At 41.7% G+C, this 22,554-nt stretch overlaps 1 protein-coding gene across 1 annotated transcript in view; it reads left to right on the forward strand.

The window, feature by feature from the left end:
- Positions 1-195: 195 nt before the first annotated feature.
- LOC111977413 (ubiquitin carboxyl-terminal hydrolase 42-like) overlaps positions 196-22,554 on the forward strand; it is a 29,691-nt gene continuing 7,332 nt past the window's right edge. Inside the window, 11 exon segments of the mRNA XM_070448657.1 lie at positions 196-343; positions 8,888-9,134; positions 13,659-13,868; positions 18,484-18,594; positions 18,901-19,000; positions 19,409-19,490; positions 21,047-21,123; positions 21,227-21,276; positions 21,279-21,303; positions 21,702-21,813; positions 21,927-22,067. Of these exon segments, the coding sequence (XP_070304758.1) occupies positions 8,897-9,134; positions 13,659-13,868; positions 18,484-18,594; positions 18,901-19,000; positions 19,409-19,490; positions 21,047-21,123; positions 21,227-21,276; positions 21,279-21,303; positions 21,702-21,813; positions 21,927-22,067 (1,146 nt within the window). The 5' untranslated portion in view covers positions 196-343; positions 8,888-8,896.

The raw sequence follows: 22,554 nt of genomic DNA on the forward strand, positions 1-22,554 counted from the left end.
AGTACAGTTGTTGTATAAACTTTGCTTTCGAAGTAAATGGACGTAGCACACTCACACATTACATTCCAGATTGAGAACGATCCAAATCCAATATAATGCATAAAAACGATACTTTAACGGTTTACCCGTTGCATCTCACCATAAAGGTCCAGACGTGTAAGTGCTTTCTACGACTCCTATGAACACGTTCCACACAGCCTCAGCGAATCAAGAGTTGCCTTTCATCCGTAGTACCCGGATTTACCCGTAGGGAAATTAGCTACGTCATTGTTCACGGACTGACTACAGCTGGAAATAGTACATGGACATGCACGTATAATAATATATTTATAAAAAATTACAGGTAAGAGCATTTCTGTTGTATTAAATACTGAGCATTGTATTAGTCTAGTTGGAGAAGTCCAAATGATTTAACCCATTGTGTTTTTCTCTAGTTAGCCTATACCGGGCGGCTCACTGAGTGTCATGTCGGAKGCGAGCGCTCAACCACCGGTGAATTTTAAATCTCGAGCCCCTCTTTAGAACGTAGTTAGCCTAGCAGCTAGCTAGCCATCTTTCCCGTAGATAAACCTGTGAATGCTAAAATGTTTCGGCGTTAAAGTCTCAGGTTTATCAAGGAACAATACATAAACACCACATGTATTGTTTTACCACCGAAAAGGCCAACTCCCTTGCATTGTACCAATGATTGCTAACCAACGTAGTTCGTTATTGTTGCACAATGACAATGCTCATAGCCCATTTGGGCAGTATTGTTAGCTACGTTTTGCCGTTACCATGGCGTTTGTGGTTACCATGCGTGCACACCTCAGAATAAGACATTCTGAACGTGTTCATAAGAAATACGACATTATTTACTTAACGAACATTTGTTTCAAAAACAGGGTAAGAAAGTTTGAAATTATATTTCCTGATCTTTTGAATTACGTGTTAGAGGCCTATCTCGTTCGCTAAAGCCTCCGCCAGGCAGAGGTGGGACTTGGGAGGAACAGTTGTCGTAAACGTGCGTGTAAAAAGTCATAATCTTAATGGCTAACATTGTTTGAAACGATTGTCACTTGAAAGTACAAGGAATACTACTTTGATTTATTGAGAACTTAAAATCGATGTAGCTAATTTTGTTTTTGATTTGTAATCATTAGGTAGTTTGCTCCCGCAATTTRGGAAATTGCGTCTGCTAGGTAAAAATGAGGAAATAGCGTCCCTGCTAGGTACTGTACTAACGTTAGAACGCTTTCAGCTAACGTTAGTTAGTAGCTATGTGCTAAATAATGCTAGCTAAGTCAGCTTCTTGCACAGACAGCAGAGCGGTACAGTATATTAGAAAGCAGGATCAGTTACATTTGATAAACAACCAGGAACAACAGATTATTTTCTGTTTMATTAAGAAAGCAAAACATATGTGTTTGGTTGTTGAGTCAATTAGACCATGCACATTTCAAGGTTCTTTCAAAAAACTAAAATGCCTCATGAGCTTAGTTCAACTGTCATACTCCATCAGAATCCAAACTATAAGCCTGTTTTACTCCAATGTTTGTAAACAAAGTAAATGTAAACAAACACTGTATAGCCTCAATTGTTGAAACTATAATTGTGATATCATGGATGGTCTGGTCTTGCATCCAGAGCGCTGTCTATACATTTTAGAGTGGTTACATTTCTCCAGCCCCATCCCTCAGCTTTTTTTTTTACCGAAACAGGGTCGGGGTTATTGTTTTGAATTCTGATTGCCCCTTTAAGATCAAAGCTTCCCTATTCTGATTTCGGAGAAAGATGGTTTCTTTCCCTGGAAATCTTTCACCAAAGATGGTGCATAAATTAAGATGTCTTACTCAGGCCTTTTACCATTTAAATAATTGTCACAGTTTGTCTGCTTAGTTAATTGACTGTATATGAACCAGAAAAAAATGAGGGAGTGAGATGTCTCGCTTCCTCATCCGTCTCTGGTTTCACTTTAGTGTTTGTTCCTGTATGTCACGTGTCATTAATGCTAGCTACAATGTTGTCCATACCCTGCTCTATCCCTATTTGTAACTRATCACCAGGCACTTCTGTAGAACAACAAAGATATTGTTGTTAAAAACAAGTCTTTGTTCTTTCCTAAGTGGGTCGAAATAAATATTATGTTTGTGCTTGATTTATTTGATAAAGGAAATATACTCTCTTATAGAAAGTTCTTAAAAACATAACTTCCCAATACATTAAAAATAATTTAATTCTATATGCAAAGCAATACCTTCAGGACTTATTCAATTAATGAAATCTCATTTGTTTTGGTGAACACGTGATGGTAGATGCACAATTTGTTAGGTTTCCCCCTGCTGGATAAGAAATGTAATAATACATTCATAAAGAACTTTTTCACTCCAAGAGCAAGATCTCTCCTAGAGGGAAATTCTTCTGGAATGCACATATTACTGAAATTGAATGGAAGAAAGCTTGGTTGCTTCCTCACAAATTTTGTATATCAAATAAAGTAAAATAAATTCACTTTAAAATCTTGCACAAAATATAGCCTTGCAATAACTTGTCTAAATTCATGGATTTAGAGGACATCTGTCTTTTCTGTGATAAAGGAGAAACTATTATACACATTTTGACTCTGAAGTTATTTTGGAGCTAGTTAAGTATTTACATTTTTTATTTCATCAATAAGACCCATGTATTTACAATGAAAGATGTAATATGTTATTATTCAAATGAAAACAAAACCACTGAATTAGTCGTTCATTTCTYCATTCTCTTTGGTAAATTTTATATACACAAACTAATATTTGAAATCTGTCCCTAAATGCAATATATTTTTACTTGAAATCCAATATCTAATAAAATCCCTAGAATTAGTCAATAACAAAAAAACACTACTGGTTTTGTTATCCTTTCTTTTTTTTCTTTTTTTTTTTAGGAGCTTAAACTTTTGAAAGTCACACCTTGTGATTTTTGTTTATTCAGAAAAAAATATACATGTAGTGATGTCGTATGTTTGTATTGTAATTTGAAATGTTATATAAAMAATAAAATGTTGTCCATGTGACTTCAGTAGTAGCTAAATAAACTGAACAAAAATAAACGCTACATGCAACAATTTCAAAGATTTGACTAAGTTACAGTTTATATAAGGAAATCAGTCAATTGAAATAAATTCATTAGGCCATAATCTATGAATTTCTCATGACTGGGAATACAGATATGCATCTGTTGGTCACAGATACCTTTAAAAAAAAATGTAGGGGCGTGGATCAGAAAACCAGTCAGTATCTGGTGTGACCACAATTTACCTCATGCAGCGCGACACATCTCCTTCGCATACCGTTGATCATGCTGTTGATTGTGACCGGTGGAATGTTGTCCCACTCCTTCAATGACTGTGAAGTTGTGGGAATTGGTGGAAACTGGAACACGCTGTTGTACACGTCGATCCAGAGCATCCCAAACATGCTCAATGGGTGACGTCTGGTGAGTATGCAGGCCATGGAAGAACTGGGACATTTTCAGCTTCCGGTATCTCTGTGTATTAAAATGTAATTGATCTAAAATGAAATTGTGTTCATTGTCCGTAGCTTATGCCTGCCCATACCATAACCCCACCGCCACCATGGGGCACTCTGTTCACAACATTGACATAAGCAAACCGCTTGCCCATGCAATGCCATACACACTTTCTGCCATCTGCCCGGTACAGTTGAAACTGTGATTCTTCCGTGAAGAGCACAGTTCTCCAGCATGCCAGTGGCCATCGAAGGTGAGCATTTGCCCACAGAAGTCAGTTACGATGCTGAACTGCAGAAATTCTTGGGTTGTCCAAACCCACAGTTTCATCAACTGTCTGGGTGGCTGGTCTCAGATGATCCCTCAGGTGAAGAAGCCGGATGTGGAGAACCTGGGCTGGCGTGGTTACACGTCGTCTGCGGTTGTGAGTCCGGTTGGACTTACTGCCACATTTTCTGAAATGAGGTTAGAGGTTGTTTATGGTAGAAAAATTTACATTCAGCTCTGGTGGACATATCTGCCAATTGCACGCGCCCTCAAAACTTGAGACATCTTTGGCATTGTGTGACATAACTGCACATTTTAGAGTGTCCTTTTATTGTCCCCAGCACAAGGTGTACCTGTGTAATGATCATGCTGTTTAATCAGCCTCTTGATATGCCACAGATATCTTGGCAAAGGAGACAATCTCACTAACAGGGATGTAAACAAATTTATGCACAACATTTTAGAGATATTTTTTGTGTGATTTTGAACATTTCTGGCATATTTTATTTCAGATCAGGAAACATGGGACTAACACTTGTTGCATTTATAGTATAATATATAATATAATATATTATCAATAAAAAGTTTAGACTACTAGGGCCTCCCGGGTGGCGCAGTGGTCTAAGGCACTGGAGTGCTAGCTGTGCCACCAGAGACTGAGTTCGAGCCCAGGCTCCTTCGCAGCCGGCCGCGACCGGGAGGCCCATGGGGTGGCGCACAATTGGCCCAGCGTTGTCCGGGTTAGGGAGGGTTTGGCCGGCAGGGATATCCTTGTCTCATCGCGCAGGGCGCAGTGCACGCTGACCAGGTCGCTAGGTGTACGGTGTTTCCTCCGACACATTGGTGCGGCTGGCTTCCGGGTTGGACTGCTGCTTAACACAGCGCGCATCCAAATCTTGGCTCGACCTTCGCCTCTCCCGAGTCTGTGCGGGAGTTGTAGCGATGAGAGAAGACCGTAACTACTAACAATTGGATACCACGAAATTGGGGAGAAAAGGGGGGTAAAAAATATAATAATAAAAAAGTTTAGACTACTGACCTGTAGTGATAATGTGATATAATTTGCCGACGTTTTAGTAAAGTTGTGTGTGTGTGTGTCTCAGAAACGTATTTACTATATATGCAACCCAGATGTCCAAGATGCAACTCAAACGCTGACCCCTAGACTCACTCAGGTAGGAAGTTAGATTCAGCCACGGGCCGATTTTTATTGGAGCGGATGGTCGGAGCATATTAATTTACACTTTACATTGACCACAACTAAGCCAAAAAGAGATTTGTTTTTTTCAAATACAATAACTTCTTACCTTGATTACCTTGAGACACAATCACATACTTTTGTATATATAGTGTATGTTGACACCCCTTCAAATTAGTTGATTCGGCTATTTCAGCCACACCCGTTGCTGACAGGTGTATAAAATCGAGCACACAGCCATGCAATTTCCATAGACAAACATTGGCAGTAGAATGGCCTTACTAAAGAGCTCAGTGACTTTCAATGTGGCACCATCATAGGATGCCACCTTTCCAACAAGTCAGTTTGTCAAATTTCTGTCCTGCTAGAGCTGCCCTGGTCATCTGTAAGTGCTGTTATTGCTTAAAAATCGTCTGTCCTCAGTTGCAACACTCACTACCGAATTCCAAACTGCCTCTGGAAGCAACGTCAGCACAATAACTGTTCGTCAGGAGCTTCATRAAATGGGTTTCCATGGCCGAGCAGCCGCACCCAAGCATAAGATCACCATGCGCAATGCCAAACGTCGGCTGGAGTGGTGTAAAGTTTGCCGCCATTGGACTCTGGAGAAGTGGAATAGCATTCTCTGGAGTGATGAATCACTACACCATCTGGCAGTCCGACGGATTAATCTGGGGTTGACGGATTAATCAGGGTTTGGCTGATGCCCGAATGCGTAGTACCAACTGTGAAGTTTGTTGGAGGAGAAATAATGGTCTGGGGCTGTTTTTCATGGTTCGGGCTAGGCCCCTTAGTTCCAGTGAAGGGAAATCTTAACGCTATAGCATACAATGACATTCTAGATGAATCTGTGCTTACAACTTTGTGGCCACTGTTTAGGGAATGCTCTTTCCTGTTTCTGCATGACAATGCCCCTGTGCACAAAGCAAGGTCCATACAGAACTGGTTTGTCGAGATCGGTGTCGATGAACTTGACTGTGCTGACCTCAATCCCACCGAACACCTTGGGGATGAATTGGAATGCCGTCTGCGAGCCAGGCCTAATTGCCCAACATCAGTACCTGACCTCACTAATGCTCATGGCTACATGGAATAAAGTCCCCGCTGCAGTGTTACAGCGCCTTCCCAGAAGAGTGGAGGCTGTTAGAACAGCAAAGGGGGGACCAACTCCATATTAATGCCCATGATTTTGGAATGTGATGTTCGACGAGCAGGTGTCCACATACTTTTGCTCATGTACTGTATGTCTTTTTATTTTTGCGAATACTTGAACATATTTCCTAAATCCTGTTTTATTTTTTGCTGAATTCCTGGATTTTAGTCTTGACTAAGGCAAAAATCATACATTTCCTGTCAAATTCTTTCAGATCTCCACTGGGGCATAGGGTGTAGGGGTCCATTTAGGATTGCTGTTCACTTTGTTGTAATGTTTTTCTATAACTTGCAGTCACTAAACGTATCACTAAACCAAACTTCAAAGCTTTGTCTCTGTGTCGCATGTAAATTCAATGCAAAACCTAAGCAGAGCATGCCTTCGGGGCTTCTACAYTGTTTGCAGAACTCGTTTTCTTACTCTGAGAAATACTTTTGCTTTTATATCCATGGGGTTGTCTGCATGACTTTTATATGACCCATTTACACCACCAGACAGACCACCTGCTGGTAATTGAGCAGGACAATCCTGGTTGATGCTCTGTGTGATTGAGGCTACTTACTAGAGGTCGACCGATTATGACTTTTCAACGCCGATACCGGTTGTTGGAGGACCAAAAAAAGCCGATACCGATTAATCGGCCCATTTTGTAAAAATGTATTTGTAATAATGACAATTACATCAATACTGAATGAACACTTATTTTAACTTAATATAATACATCAATAATATCAACTTAGCTTCAAATAAATAATGAAACATGTTCAATTTGGTTTAAATAATGCAAAAACAAAGTATTGCAGAAGAAAGTAAAAGTGCAATATGTGCCATGTAAAGAAGCTAACGTTTAAGTTCCTTGCTCAGAACATGAGAACATATGAAAGCTGGTGGTTCCTTTTAACATGAGTCTTCAATATTCCCAGGTAAAATGTTTTAGGTTGTAGGAATTATAGGACTATTTCTCTCTATACGATTTGTATTTCATATACCTTTGACTATTGGATGTTCTTATAGGCACTTTAGTATTGCCAGTGTAAGAGTATAGCTTCCATCCCTCTCCTCGCCGCTACCTGGGCTCGAACCAGGAACACATCGACAACAGCCACCCTCGAAGCAGCGTTACCCATGCAGAGCAAGGGGAACAACTACTCCAAGTCTCAGAGCGAGTGACGTTTGAAACGCTATTAGCGCGCACCCCGCTAACTAGCTAGCCATTTCACATCGGTTACACCAGCCTAATCTTGGGAGTTGATAGGCTTGAAGTCATAAACAGCGCAATGCTTGAAGCATTGCGAAGAGCTGCTGGCAATACGCACGAAAGTGCTGTTTGAATGAATGCTTACGAGCCTGCTGGTGCCTACCATCGCTCAGTCAYACTGCTCTATCAAATCATAGACTTAATTATAACATAATAACACACAGAAATACGAGCCTTAGGTCATTAATATGGTCGAATCCAGAAACTATCATCTCGAAAACAAAACGTTTATTCTTTCAGTGAAATACGGAACCGTTCCGTATTTTATCTAACAGGTGGCATCCATAAGTCGAAATATTCCTGTTACATTGCACAACCTTCAATGTTATGTCATAATTACGTAAAATTCTGGCAAATTAGTTTGCAATGAGCCAGGCGGCCCAAACTGTTGCATATACCCTGACTCTGCGTGCAATGAACGCAAGAGAAGTGACACAATTTCACCTGGTTAATATTGCCTGCTAACCAGGATTTCTTTTACCTAAATATGCAGGTTTAAAAAAATATATACTTCTGTGTATTGATTTTAAGAAAGGCATTGATGTTTATGGTTAGGTACACGGTGGAGCAACGACAGTCCTTTTTCGCGAATGCGCACCGCATCGATTATATGCAACGCAGGACACGCTAGATAAACTAGTAATATCATCAACCATATGTAGTTATAACTAGTGATTATGATTGATTGTTTTTTATAAGATAAGTTTAATGCTAGCTAGCTTCTTACTGCATTCACGTAACAGGCAGGCTCCTCGTGAGGCAGGTGGTTAGAGCGTTGGACTAGTTAACCGTAAGGTTGCAAGATTGAATCCCTGAGCTGACAAGGTAAAAATCTGTCGTTCTGCCCCTGAACAAGGCAGTTAACCCACCGTACCTAGGCCGTCATTGAAAATAAGAATGTGTTCTTAACTGACTTGCCTAGTTAAATAAAGCTGTAAAAAAAAAAAAAAAAATGTTATGAAAACGTGATATCGGCCCTAATTAATCGGCCATTCCGATTAATCGGTCGACCTCTACTACTTACATCCTGAAATCTTACCCAGGATAACAATCAGTTGATTTATTTGGGCACTGAAAATATGTTAGTCACATTGTGACACTCAGAACATAAATGTTTATGACAATCATAATCTTAACTGTTGCTGTGTAAGATAGGTTCTAGGAATACATTACATTTTTGTACAGTGCACTGAATTAGCCACAATCTGCATCTTCAAAGTGGATGGTAGCACTGACCCATTAGAGTTCCAGGAAATAATGTGAGTTTGAAATGGAAAATAGGATGCTTTTAGGTGGTTTATGGGCTGTTAGAGTTTCTGTAAAGCTCTTTCATCCTCTTCTAGAGCTACAGAGCTAGTCTTGTTCAAGATGTTTRCTTTTATATTCCTAGGTGTTACTTCATGTGTTCTACCTCCAGGATGATTTGTCAGACACAGTTCAGTACTCCCAACTAGGCCTAGGTTAGTATCTAAAGAAACATTGCCTAACATCACCCTCTCTATTTGTGGTTTTTGTCCAACAGCAATGAACAATGACCATAGTTGACAGATCTTCAGAGAAATCTGACCTAGAGTCAGTCGGGTGCAAGCGCTCAGGATCGCTGAACTTTCCCGGCGGTGACAGGAACGGGATGGACAGTGGCTGCTCCAGCTGGGGGGCGGGGGGCCCCTCGTCCTCCGACACCCCCAGGGTGAAGACAGGGGGCTGCATGGGCCCCACCCCTGGAGCCACAGTCTACAGCAGCAGTGCAGACAGGCCCAAGGAGCAAGGTTGGTGTGCTCAACTCAAATCTTTTAATTAACTCATAACAGATATAGTAGACAAGGTATCTTTGGTTGCAGGACTCCAAGTGCATAAAATGAATCCTGGAACATGTTCCATTCTGTGATTGCTAAACTACAGGACTGTTTTGCTTCGGCTTCATCTGACCACTTTTTTATAGACCGAGTCACTGGTGCTTCCTGCTTTAATTGTTGCTTGTAAACAAGAATCAGGAGGATAGAATTATGGTCAGATTTGCCAAATGGAGGGCGAGGGAGAGCTTTGTATGCGTCTCTGTGTGTGGAGTAAAGGTGGTCTAGATTTTGTCCCCCTCTGGTTGCAAATTTAACATGCTGATAGAAATTAGGTAAAAAGGATTTAAGTTTGCCTGCATTAAAGTCCACGGCCACTAGGAACACCGCCTCTGGATGAGTGTTTTCCTGTTTGCTTATGGCRRTATACAGCACATTGAGTGCGGTTATAGTGMCAGCATGTTGACAGCTACATAAAATACAAAATCCAATTTTATTGGTCACATACACATGGTAATGCGAGTGTAGTGAAATGCTTGTGCTTCTAGTTCCGACCATGCATTAATATCTAACAATTTCACAACTACCTTATACACACACAAGTGTAAAGGAATGAATAAGAATATGTACATATATGGATGAGCGATGGCCGAACGGCATAGGCAAGATGCAGTAGATGGTATAGAGTACAGTATATACATATTAGATGAGTAATGTAGGGTATGTAAACATTATATRAAGTGGCATTGTTTAAAGTGACTAGTGATACATTTATTACATCCAATAATGAATTATTAAAGTGGCTAGAAATTTGAGTCAGTATGTTGGCAGCAGCCACTCAATGTTAGTGMTGGCTGTTTAACAGTCTGATGGCCTTGAGATAGAAGCTGTTTTTCAGTCTCTCGGTCCCAGCTTTGATGCACCTGTACTGACCTCGCCTTCTGGATGATAGCGGGGTGAACAGGCAGTGGCTTGGGTGGTTGTTGTCCTTGATGATCTTTTTGATATGATATCGGGTGGTGTAGGTGTCCTGGAAGGCAGGTAGTTTGCCCCCGGTGATGCGTTGTGCAGAGCTCACTACCCTCTGGAGAGCCTTGCGGTTGTTGCCGGAGCAGTTGCCGTACCAGGCGGTGATACAGCCCGACAGGATGCTCTCGATTGTGCATCTGTAAAAGTTTGAGTGTTTTTGGTGACAAGCCAAATTTCTTCAGCCTCCTGAGGTTGAAGAGGTGCTGCTGCGCCTTMTTCACCACGCTGTGTGGGTGGACCTTCTCAGTTCATCTGTGATGTGTACGCCGAAGAACTTAACTTTCCACCTTCTCCACTACTGTCCCGTTGATGTGGATAGGGGGGTGCTCCCTCTGCTGTTTCCTGAAGTCCACGATCATCTCCTTTGTTTTGTTGACGTTGAGTGTGAGGTTATTTTCCTGACACCACACTGAGGGCCCTCACCTCCTCCCTGTGGGCCGCCTCGTCGTTGTTGGTAATCAAGCCTACCACTGTATTGTCGTCTGCAAACTTGATGATTGAGTTGGAGGCGTGCATGGCCACGCAGTCATGGGTGAACAGGGAGTACAGGAGAGGGCTGAGAACGCACCCTTGTGGGACCCCAGTGTTGAGGATCAGTGGGGTGGAGATGTTGTTTCCTACCCTCACCACCTGGGGGCGGCTCGTCAGAAAGTCCAGGACTCCATTGGGCCGGGTCGCGACCTATGGAGCTAAATGTCAAGTTTGGAGGGTACTATGGYGTTAAATCCTGAGCTGTAGTCGATGAACAGCATTCTTACATGGGTTAGGGCAATGTGATTGCGTCGTCTGTGGACCTATTGGGGCGGTAAGCAAATTGGAGTGGGTCTAGGGTGTCAGGTAGGGTGGAGGTGATATGATCCTTGATTAGACTCTCAAAGCACTTCATGATGATGGAAGTGAGTGCTACGGGGCGATAGTCATTTAGCTCAGTTACCTTAGCTTTCTTGGGAACAGGAACAATGGTGGCCCTCTTGAAGAATGTGGGAACAGCAGACGCTGATAGGAATTGATTGAATATGTCTGTAAACACACCAGTCAGCTGGTCTGCGCATGAGGACGCGGCTAGGGATGCCGTCTGGGCCGGCAGCCTTGCGAGGGTTAACACGTTTAAATGTTTTACTCACGTTGGCTGCGGTGAAGGAGAGTCCGCAGATAAACTCTCTAGGTAGATAGTGTGATCTACAGCTTATCATGAGATACTCTACCTCAGGCGAGCAAAACCTCGAGACTTCCTTAGATATCGTGCACCAGCTGTTAACATATATGCATAGGCCCCCGCCCTGTGTCTTACCAGAGGCTGCTGTTCTATCCTGCCGATAGATATTGTATAACCCACCAGCTGTATGTCGTCGTTCAGCCACGACTCAGTGAAACATAAGATATTATAGTTTTTAATGTCCCGTTGGTAGGATATACGTGCTTTCAGTTCGTCCCATTTTCCAGCGATTGAACGTTAGCTAGCAGGACGGAAGGCAAAGGCAGATAAGCCACTTGTCACCTGATCCTCACAAGGCACCCTGATCTTTTTCCGCRAAACCTCAGTTACCTTCTCCAGCAAATGATGGGGATCTGGGCTTGGTCGGGTGTCTGTAGTATCTCCCTCCCGTCTGACTCATTGAAGAAAAACTCTGTCTAATCTGAGGTGAGAAATCACAGTTCTGATGTCAAGAAGCTCTTTTCGGTCATAAGAGACGGTAGCAGCAACATTATGTACAAAACAAGTTACAAACAACGTGAAAAAACAAACAAGATAGCATGGTTGGTTATCCCCTCCGGCGCCATCTTCATATCTTTCTCCACATTTTGTTATGTTAGACTTATTCTCAAATGGATTATACATTTTTTCCCCTCATCAATATATACACAATAACCCATAATGACAAAGCTAAAACAGGTTTGTATAATTTTTTTGCACATTTATTACAAATATAAAACATACCTTATTTACATAAGTATTCAGACCCTTTGCTATGAGACTGGAAGTTGAGCTCAGGTGCATCCTATTTACATTGGTCATCCTTGATGTTTCTACAACTTGATTGGTATGATTTGGAAAGGCTCACACACCTGTCTATACAAGGTCCCACAGTTGACAAGAATTGTCCGTAGAGCTCCGGGACTGGATTGTGTCGAGGCACAGATCTGGGGAAGGGTACCAAAACATTCTGCAGCATTGAAGGTCCCCAAGAACACAGTGGCCTCCATCATTCTTGAAATGAACCACCAAGTTTGGAACCACCAAGACTCTTCCTAGAGCTGGCCACCCGGCCAATCGGGAAAGAAGGGCCTTGGTCAGGGAGGTGACCAAGAACCCGATGGTCACTCTGACAGAGCTCTAGAGTTCCTCTGTGGGAGAACCTTCCAGAAGGACAACCATCTCTGCAGCACTYCACCAATCAGCCCTTTATGGTAGCTTGGCCAGGCGGAACCACTCCTCAGTAAAAGGCACATGACAGCCTGCTTGGGGTTTGCCAAAAGGCACTTAAAGGACTCTCAGACCAAGAGAATCAAGATTCTCTGTTCTGATGAAACCAGGATTTAACTCTTTAGCCTGAATGCCAAGCGTCACGTCTGTAGGAAACCTGTCACCATCCCTACGGTGAAGCATGTGGGTGGCAGCATCGTGTTGTGGGGGTGTTTTTCAGCAGCAGGGAATGGGAGACTAGTCAGGATCAAGGCAAAGATGAATGGCACAAAGTACAGGGAGATCCTTGACGAAAACCTGCTCAGGACCTCAGACTGGGGCTATGGTTCACCTTCTAACAGGACAATGGCCCTAAGCACACAGCCAAGACAACGCAGGAGTGGCTTCGGGACAAGTCTCTGAATATCTTTGAGTGACCCAGCCAGAGCCCGGACTTGAACCGGATCGAACATCTCTGGTGCGACCAGAAAATAGCTGTGCAGCGATGCTTCCCATCCAACCTGACAAAGCTTGAGAGGATCTGCAGAGAAGAATGGGAGAAACTCCCCAAAAACAGGTGTGCCAAGCTTGTAGCATCATATCCAAGAAGACTCAAGGTTGTAATCGCTGCCAAAGGTGCTTCAAAAGTACTGAGTAAAGGGTCTGAATACTTATGTAAATGTCATGAGAAAAAAAAATCTAAACATATTTTTGCTTTGTCATTATGGAGTCGTGTGTGGATTGATGAGGGGGAAAATAATTTAATCCATTTTAGAATAAGGCTGTAACGTAACAAATTGGAAAAGGTCAAGGGGTCTGAATACTTTCTAAATGCACTGTATTTCAAGCCTCTCCATACAGAGAGTGCTGAGTTGAGTAGCTGTCGTTTCCCACATCTCTTCTCATAAGTGACTGAAGTTGCCTTGAAGTTGGACGCAGTCAAAAACAAACTTTTCCTTAGATGACCTTCAGAGATTTATTCCCACTGGGTTATCTACCTGGCAACACTCCTTTTGTCATGGCTTTCAGTATGTATTTGACCATTTCTTTCCCCTTCCCCTTTGCAGTGGTGCTGACCAGTGGGGACGGCATCGCCCTGCCCCAGAAGGTGCTGTTCCCAGCCGAGCGGCTCAGCCTGAAGTGGAACCAGGTCCACCGCATTGGATCAGGTCTCCAGAACCTGGGAAACACCTGCTTCCTCAACTCAGCTCTGCAGTGTCTCACCTATACCGCTCCCCTCACTAACTACATGCTGTCCCGGGAGCACTCTAAAACATGTATGTGGGTAATAGAACCAGGGGCTCTGTTGTTACATTTTCATAGCAGGAGAAGGTTAGAAAGAGAAAGAAAATAAGTAATATTCGACAAACCGAGACTTCAGAAAGTATTCATACCACTTGATTTATTCCACGTTGTGTTATGTATGAATTCATACATAAGGTACCACAGTTAACAGTGCATGTCAGAGCAGAAACTATACCATTAAGTCCAAGGAACTCTGTAGATCTCTGACATAGAATTGTGATGAGGCATACAGTACCAGTCAAAAGTTTGGGAACCTACTCATTCAAGGGTTTTTCTTTATTTTTTACTATTTTCTACATTGTAGAATAATAGTGAAGACATCAAAACTATGAATGCTGTGGTAGCCATGCTGGTTAAGTGTGTATTGAATTTTAAATAAATCACTGAGTGTCACCAGCAATGCACCATTACACCTCCTCCATGCTTCACGGTGGGAAYCACACATGCGGAGATCATCCGTTCACGTACTCTGCGTCTCACAAAGATGCGACAGTTGGAACCAAAAATCGCAAATTTGGACTCATCAGACCAAAGGACAGATTTCCACGTGTTTAATGTCCATTGCTCGTGTTTCTTGGCCCAAGCAAGTCTATTCTTCTTATTGATGTCCTTTTAGTAGTGGTTTCTTTGCAGCAATTTGACCATGAAGGCTTGATTCACGCAGTCTCCTCTGAACAGTTGATGTTGAGATGTGTGTGTGTTACTGAACTCTGTGAAGCATTTTATTTGGGCTGCAATCTGAGGTGCAGTTAMCTCTAATGAACTTATCCTCTGCAGCAGAAGTGACTCTGGGTCTTCCTTTTCTTTGGGGGTCCTCATGAGAGCCAGTTTCATAGCGCTTGATGGTTTTTGCAACTGCACTTGAAGTAACTTTCAAAGTTCTTGAAATTATACAGATTGACTGACCTTAAAGTAATGTAATGATGGACTGTCATTTCTCTTTGCCTTTTTGAGCTGTTCTTGCCATAAWATGGGCTTGGTCTTTTACCAAGTAGGGCTATCTTCTGTATACTAACCCTACCTTGTCACAAAACAACTGACTCAAATGCATTAAGGAAAGAAATTCCACAAATGAACTTTTAACAAGGCACACTTGTTAATTGAAATGCATTCCAGGTGACTACCTCATGAAGCTGGTTGAGAGAATGCCAAGAGTGTGCAAAGCTGTCATTAACCTCACTAGGTTATCTTGGACGGTAGCGTCCCACCTCGTCAACAGCCAGTGAAACTGCAGGGCGCCAAATTTAAAACAGAAATCCCATAATTTAAATTCCTCAAATATACAAGTATTTCACACCATTTTAAAGATACACTTGTTGTAAATCCAGCCAAAGTGTCCGATTTCAAAAAGGTTTTAAGACGAAAGCACACCAAACGATTATGTTAGGTTAGAGCCAAGTCACAGAAAAAGACAGCCATTTTTCCAGCCAAAGAGAGGAGTAACAAAAAGCAGAAAGAGATMAAATTAATCACTAACGTTTGATGATCATCAGATGACACTCATAGGACTTCATGTTACACAATACATGTATGTTTTGTTCGGTAAAGTTCATATTTATATCCAAAAATCTGAGTTTAGGCGGGACGCTACTGTCTCATTTGGCAAAAAGACAGAAAATGCAGAGCGCCAAMTTCAAAAAAATTACTATAAAAAAAAATCACGCTTTCATTCAATTACACATGAAAGATACCAAATTAAAGCTACACTGGTTGTGAATCCAGCCAACATGTCAGAATTCAAATAGGCTTTTCGGCGAAAGCAAACGATGCTATTATCTGAGGATAGCACCATTGTAAACAGAGAAGCATATTTCAACCCTGCAGGCGCGACACAAAACGCAGAAATAAAAATATAATTCATGCCTTACCTTTGACGAGCTTCTGTTGTTGGCACTCCAATATGTCCCATAAACATCACAAATGGTCCTTTTGTTCAATTAATTCCGTCGATATATCCAAAATGTCCATTTATTTGGCGTGTTTGATCCAGAAAAACACCGGTTCTAAATTGTGAAACGTGACCACAAAATATCTCAAAGGTTACCTGTAAACTTTGCCAAAAAATGTCAAACTACTTTTGTAATACAACTTTAGGTATTTTTTAACGTAAATAATCAATCAAATTGAAGACGGGATGATCTGTGTTCAATACAGGATTAAAACCAACTGTAGCTAGCTTTCTGGTCATGCGCTTGTAACAAACAGGACATTTCGAGTGACCCTCCTTCAAGATGGCCGTACTTCTTCATTACACAAAGGAATAACCTCAACCAATTTCTAAAGACTTGACATCCAGTGGAAGCGGTAGGAACTGCAAGAAGGTCCCTTAGAAATCTGGTTTCCCAATGAAAACTCATTGAAAAGAGAGTGACCTCAAAGAAAAACAATTCTGAATGGTTTGTCCTCAGGGTTTCACCTGCTAAATAAGTTCTGTTATACTCACAGACATGATTCAAACAGTTTTAGAAACTTCAGAGTTTTCTATCCAAATCTACTAATAATATGCATATCTTCTGGGGATGAGTAGCTGGCAGTTTAATTTGGGCATGCTTTTCATCCAAAATKCTGAATGCTGCCCCCTACCCAAGGGAAGTTAAGGCAAAGGGTGGCTATTTGAAGAATTTCAAATTTAGAATATTTTTTKATTTGTTTAACACTTTTTTGGTTACTACGTGATTCCATATGTGTTATTTCATAGTTTTGAGGTCTTCACTATTATTCTACAATGTAAAGAAAGAAAAACCMTTGAAAGAGCAGGTGTGTCCAAACTTTTGACTGGTACTATATATCTGGGGAAGGGTATATAACAATTTCTTGAGTGTTGAATGTTTCCAAGAGCACAGTGGTCTCCATCATTGGGAATTTGAAAAAATATGGAACTATACAGACTGCCTAGAGCTGGCCGTCCGGCCGAACTGAGCAACCGGGCAAGAAGGACCTTGGTCGGGGAGGTGACCAAGAACCCAATGACCACTGACAGAACTACAGAGTTCCTTGGCTGAGATGGGAGAATCTGCCAGAAGGACAACAGTCTCTACATGACAGCACACCTGGAGTGTGAAACCGAGATCATAAGGCAAAAGATTCTGTGGTCTGATGAGACAAAAATKGAACTATTTGGCCTGAATGCAAAGCGCTATGTCTGGAGAAAACCAGGCACAGCTCATCACCCGTCTAACACCATCCCTACTGTGAAGCATGGTGGTAGCAGCATCATGCTATGGTGATGCTATTCAGCGACTGGGAGACTGGTAAGGATAGCGGGAACAATGAATGGCGCCAAATACAGGCAAACCCTTTACTAAGAACCTGCTTCAGAGTGCAAACGACCTCAGACTGGGGGCGAAGATGTACATTCCAACAGGACAATAACCCCAAGCAGACAGCCAAAGCCATGCTGGAATGGCTTCAGAACAAGAATTTGAAAGTCATTGAGTGGCCCAGCCAAAGCCTAGAAATCTGTGGAAAGACTTGAGGGTTGCTGATCACCGCCGCTCCCCATCTAACTTAACATAGCTTGAGAACATTTGCAAGAAAAAAATGGGAGAAAATCCCAAAAGTTGACAGACATATTCAAGATGACTCAAAGCTGTAATCGCCGCCAAAGGTGCTTCTACAAAGTATTGACTCAGGGGTGCGAAGATTTGTGTAAATTCGATTTATTTTCTATTTCATTTTCAATAAATTTGCTACAAATTCAAAAACCATGTTAACTTTTTATTATGGAGTATTGTGTGTAGATGGGTGAGAGAAATCAAAATAATCAATTTTGAATTCGGGCTGTAACGTAAAATGTGGAATAAGTCAAGGGGTGTGAATACTTTCTGGGCACTGTATGTTGGTTGTTTGCTTCAAGGGATACTTGGGGCTTTGGCAATTAGTGATGGGGTAAAAAAAGAAAAATAATACATATCGGGATATTATTTTTACGATATATTTTACAGCATTATTTTTTCGCTAGTTGGCTATACCTGCACCAAAACTCTATGGTATAAACTTTGTGATTGCGCTAATGATAGTTAGCATTGGCTCACAAAACTACTTCTAACTTCCTTCATGCCGTTCATCTGACTCCGGGGAAGTAGATAAAAGGGCTTCATTGCCAAAATCCCAAAGTATCCCTTTAAAGGCCAAGTGCAGTCAACTAGCTTTTAATGTGTTTTATATACATTTCCAGCCTAAAAGTTGGAATAATACTGTGAAAATTATGATATTGCCCTTTAAGTGTAAGAGCTGTTTGAAAAGACTGCCTGAAATTTCAGCCTGTTTTGGTGGGATGGTGTTTTGGCCTGGTAAATTAGTTAATAGACCAATTAGAAAGAGTTCCAAACATCTTTGCCAGTAACAGCTAGTTTTTCCCTCCCCACTCAGATCACTCCCAGACAATCCTAGCAAAATTCTTGCTTGAGAAATAGATTTTTGTTAAGCTATTTTGATTTATTTTTTTACCAGTTTAATTGAAAACAATCACATTAAGGTATTTAATTGTTACCCAGAAATGATAAATGATTTGTTATTGAGACCTTTAAATGCATTGTACCTTTAATACCTATTACCTGATTGACCGTCATCTGTGTTGATGTTCAGGTCATGAGCCTGGGTTCTGTATGATGTGCACAATGCAGAATCACATCACCCAGGTCTTCGCCAACTCTGGGAATGTCATCAAGCCCATCGGAGTCCTCAACGAGCTCAAACGTAAGTAGTGTTTACTTGGAATCAGAGGGGGAAACCCTTTAGCACAAAGTTGATAGGAAAGTCTTTGTTCAGGCGTGTTGAAAGCCATTACAACTAAATAACATGTCCGCAAAATAGTTTTTCCCTCCAAAAATGGAAGGAGAGTTGGGACTGCATCACAGGTGCAGAATTCTGGGAAACCTTGTCAGCAAAATAGTTTTCCCTCCAAAAAAAGTTGATGCTGTCATTTTTGTAGGGCAAACTGACAGGGTTAAAGTCTATCATTAATTGAGTCTTCCTCCCCACCTCTGTATAACACCTGTGCAGGGATTGCAAAGCATTTCCGCTTTGGCAGCCAAGAGGACGCCCATGAGTTCCTGCGGTACACAGTGGACGCTATGCAAAAGTCCTGCCTGCCTCTAAACAAGTAGGTGTTACACTGAAATCAGTGTTCAGCCACTAGGAAGCACTGTTCTGGACTTGCATCTCATCTGACCCACATTCACGTATAGCACAGAGTGAGACATGATTAATATATCATGTTTTAGTGACCATCTCCTATATACCAGGGACCCTTAACTGACTTTAGGATCCCCCTCCCGTGTAGTGGAAGGCTATTCTGCCCCCCAACATGTTGCCTCTACTCTCAGCAATTACTTTTGCTCTATTTCCTCAGCTGTCTGTTGCTCCGCAAAGGGCTGTCCCAATGAGAAATTAAATGAAGGCTATCTTGATTTATATGATCCTGTGCATACGCATAAAGGCAATTTCCCTTAAGGCTATTGGAAGTCACTGATAAGCATCTTTAACGGTTTGATGTTTCCTTTTACAACAGATTGGACAGGCAAACGCAAGCAACCAGTTTCATCCATCAAGTCTTTGGAGGGTATCTACGGTCCAGAGGTAGGCTTATTAGTGTAATCTTTAAATGTTTCACTTACTGAAGCCGATACGAGCGTTGCTTGCTCTTTGGGGTATTAGACTAGGTACAGTTGAAGTCGGAGGTTTACATACACCTTAGCAAATACATTTAAACTAAATTTTTCACTATTCCTGACATTTAATCCTTGTAAAAAATTCCCTGTTTTAGGATCACCACTTTATTTTAAGAATGTGAAATGTCAGAATAATAGTAGTGATTTATTTCATCACATTCCCAGTGGGTCAGAAGTTTACATACACTCAATTAGTATTTGGTAGCATTGCCTTTAACTTGGATCAAATGTTTTGGGTAGCCTTCCACAAGCTTCCCACAATAAGTAGGGTGAATTTTGACTCATTCCTCCTTGCTCACACACGCTTTTTCAGTTCTGCCCACAAATCTTCTATAGGATTGAGGTCAGGGCTTTGTGATGGCCACTCCAATACCTTGACTTTGTTGTCCTTAAGCCATCTTTCCACAACTTTGGAAGTATGCTTGGGGTCATTGTCCATTTGTAAGACCCATTTGCGACCAAGCTTTAACTTCCTGACTGATGTCTTGATGTTGCTTCAATATATTCACATAATTTTCCTTCCTCATGATGCCATTTATTTTGTGAAGTGCACCAGTCCCTCCTGCAGCAAAGCACCCCCACAAGCATGATACTGCCACCCCCGTGCTTCACGGTTGGGAGGTGGTTCTTCAGCTTACAAGCCTCCCCCTTTTCCCTTGTTTTACTGTGGATATAGATACTTTTGTACCCGTTTCCTCCAGCATCTTCACAAGTTCCTTTGCTGTTGTTCTGGGATTGATTTGCACTTTTTGCACCAAAGTAGTTCATCTCTAGGAGACAGAACACGTCTCCTTCCTGAGCGGTATGACGGCTGCATGGTCCATGGTGTTTATACTTGCTACTATGTTTGTACAGATGAACGTGGTACCTTCAGGCGTTTGGAAATTGCTCCCAAGGATGAACCAGAATTGTGGAGGTCTACAATATTTTTCTGAGGTCTTGGCTGTTTTTTTTATTTTCCATGATGTCAAGCAAAGAGGCACTGCGTTTGAAGGTAGGCCTTGAAATAACATCCACAAGTACACCTCAATTGACTGAAATGATGTCAATTAGCCCATCAGAAGCTTCTTAAAGCCATGACATCATTTTATAGAATTTTCCAAGCTGTTTAAAGGCAGTCAACTTAGTGTATGTAAACTTCTGACCCACTGGAATTGTGATACAGTGAATTATAAGTGAAATAATCTGTCTGTAACAATTGTTGAAAAAATTACTGTTGTCATGCACAAAGTAGATGGCCTAACTGACTTGCCAAAACTATAGTTTGTTAACAAGAAATTTGTGGTTAGTTGGAAAACGAGTTTTAATGACTCCCAACCTAAGTGTATGTAAACTTCCGACTTCAACTGTATCTGTAAAGCACTGTGACAACTGCTGAATAAGTTGATTTCTATACTTTCTCGCTGTATGTTGTACACCATTAGATGACTGTCGTGGTGTAATAGGTAAGATGATCTAATTGTGTCTGCTTTTTACAGTAAAATGGTTTCAACTGCAAAGCAGTCTCTGACACCTTTGACCCTTATTTGGATTGTGCTTTGGAAATAAAGGTAACGGTTTGAACTGCCTATCATGCTGCACAATGGGGAACCTGTCAACCATTGTGTCTTGCTAAGAATGCATCATGACAACTGTCTCCCGTGTTACCTTTCAGACTGCTCCCATATCACAAAGGCTCTGGAACAGTTTGTTAAGCCTGAGCAGCTAGATGAGAGAATGCCTACAGATGCGCTAAGTAAGTAGATCTGGATTCATTATTGTTCATCGCGTATAACGCTGCCTAAACCAGTGTTATTATTGTCCATCTCAGTATAACGCTGCCTAAACCAGTGTTATTATTGTCCATCTCAGTATAACGCTGCTTAAACCAGTGTTATTATTGTCCATCTCAGTATAACGCTGCCTAAACCAGTGTTATTGTCCATCTCAGTATAACGCTGCCTAAACCAGTGTTATTGTCCATCTCAGTATAACGCTGCCTAAACCAGTGTTATTATTGTCCATCTCAGTATAACGCTGCTTAAACCAGTGTTATTATTGTCCATCTCAGTATAACGCTGCCTAAACCGGTGTTATTGTGACCTAATTCTACATGTTTTGTTTTTGGTATTTCTAACTGATCCGTCTGTGCAGGTGTAAGAAGATGGTTCCAGCCTCTAAGAGATTCACCATCCACCGCAGCGCTAATGTGCTCACCATCTCACTGAAGCGATTCGCCAACTACAACGGGGGCAAGATCGCTAAGGTAAGACATCAGAAAACATTGTCAGTGACAGCAAAATGTACATGGAAATCAGTGTTGTTTTTTACAGATCTTTATCTAGATTTCCACTGCCATTGCCTGTTTCTCTCCTTTAGGACGTGAGGTATGCTGAGTGCCTAGACCTGCGTCCCTTCATGTCTCAGTCCCACGGCGAGCCCCAGGTCTACGTACTCTATGCTGTCCTGGTGCACTCTGGCTTCAGCTGCCACGCTGGACACTACTACTGCTACGTCAAGGTAAGCACTAATATACGGTGTATTCAGACCCCTTGACTTTTTCCACATTTTATTACGTTACAGCCTTTTTCTAAAATAGATTTTTACTCGATCTACACACAATACCCCATAATGACAAAACGAAAAATCTGTTTTTATTTGTAACAGTTAAACACCTTTATCTACATAAGTATTCAGACCCTTTGCTATGAGACTCGAAGTTGAGCTCCAGTGCATCCTGTTTCCATTGATCATTTTATCTTTATTTAACTAGGCAAGTCATTAAGAACACATTCTTATTTAAAATGACGGCCTACAACGGCCAAAGACGCTGGGCCAATTGTGCGCTGCCCTATAGGACTCCCAATCATGGCTGGTTGTGATACAACCTAGATTCGAACCAGTGTAGTGACACCTCTAACACCGAGGTGCAGTGCTTTAGACCACTGCGCCACTCGGGAGCCCCATCATCCTCGATGTTTCTACAACTTCGTTGGAGCCCACCTGG

The sequence above is a fragment of the Salvelinus sp. IW2-2015 genome, linkage group LG18 (genome assembly GCF_002910315.2).
Source record: "Salvelinus sp. IW2-2015 linkage group LG18, ASM291031v2, whole genome shotgun sequence".
NCBI classification, from domain to species: domain Eukaryota; kingdom Metazoa; phylum Chordata; class Actinopteri; order Salmoniformes; family Salmonidae; genus Salvelinus; species Salvelinus sp. IW2-2015.